Consider the following 1,244-nt stretch of genomic DNA (forward strand, 5'->3'; position numbering starts at 1 on the left):
AATGAGGGTTGTCAGAAAGGAAATGCAGAAGATAAGCCAATGTCATGAGATGTCATGAGAAAGATCAACAGCTGAGGAACATTTAATATGACATTTATTTATTTACTGCAGGACACCTACCCCTCCTCCTCCTCCTCCATATCTCTAATCTCTCATCCACTGGTTCAAAGCCACTAAACGCCTCACTCCTACTTCCTCTCCCACTTGAAGGGGTTTCTGCCTTGCTAGTTACTTAGCAACCCTGTTGGTGCTGGTACCACATAACAAGCACAGGTGCTGGTGCCACATAAAAAAGCACCAGTTCTGGCACCACATAAAAAAGCACAGGTGCCACCTAAAAAGGACTGGTGCTGGTGCCATGTAAAAAGCAGCCAATACACTCTGTAAAATGGTTGGCGTTAGGAAAGGCATCCAGTTGTGGAAACTCTGCCAAAACAGACAATGGAGCCTGGTACTCATTTAATTGACCCTGGAAGGGATGAAAGTCAAAGTTGACCTTGGCAGAGTTTGAACTCAGTATGTAAAACGGACGAAATTCAACAAAGCATGCTAATGCCCAGCATGCTAATGATTCTGCCATCTCTTTGCCTTTAAAAAAAAATGACAATATTAATTTCTAACTTAAGCACAATCCACATATTTAGAAGTGGGCATATAATTATAGACTCTATTAGCTGGCTGTTCACAATTATATCCCCTCAACCTGAGGGAAGAGTAGAAGATGTGTTCCAAAAGTGCCACACAGTGGGACTGAACCCAGAACCATGAGGTTGGGGAGTAAACTTGTTACCATACAGCTACTTCTACACCTATATAACTACCAGTAATTTACCTGTTTAATTTCAGGGGTCATATTAAATACAAATGTTTTCCTATATGGTTCCAATTAATCCATATCACTGGTTATGCAGTCATTTAATATTAATTATTATAAATATTAATTATTATTTAATATCAATTTATTCAATATTAATTATAATTTTAAAAATTAGTTTAATTACAAAAATGCTATTCTTACCTGCATCACATAATGTAGTGGACCCTTCAATCAACTTGGAACCATCAGGACAAGCACACCGATAACCATTTGGAATCAGGAGGCAGAGATGGCTACATGTTTTTTCTGAAGCACATTTACTTGTAGCTACACAAACAAATACAAAAAAAAACAAACGCCTGAATGTAAAAGAAGCTGAGCGTTCAAGACATACACACTTCACGTCTGGCTGTACAGCCTTTTTGTT

The 1,244-nt window shown here is 38.4% G+C and overlaps 1 protein-coding gene across 1 annotated transcript in view; it reads right to left on the reverse strand.

The window, feature by feature from the left end:
* Nucleotides 1-1,018: 1,018 nt before the first annotated feature.
* Nucleotides 1,019-1,244, reverse strand: part of LOC106882178 (low-density lipoprotein receptor-related protein 2-like) — a gene marked incomplete at its 3' end in the record, with an annotated part of 1,811 nt that continues 1,585 nt past the window's right edge. The window contains exon 3 of the mRNA XM_014932765.1: nucleotides 1,019-1,144. Within this exon, the coding sequence (XP_014788251.1) occupies nucleotides 1,019-1,144 (126 nt within the window). The remainder of the gene's footprint in view (nucleotides 1,145-1,244) is intronic.

Source organism: Octopus bimaculoides, unplaced genomic scaffold (assembly GCF_001194135.2).
Source record: "Octopus bimaculoides isolate UCB-OBI-ISO-001 unplaced genomic scaffold, ASM119413v2 Scaffold_193863, whole genome shotgun sequence".
Lineage (NCBI taxonomy): Eukaryota > Metazoa > Mollusca > Cephalopoda > Octopoda > Octopodidae > Octopus > Octopus bimaculoides.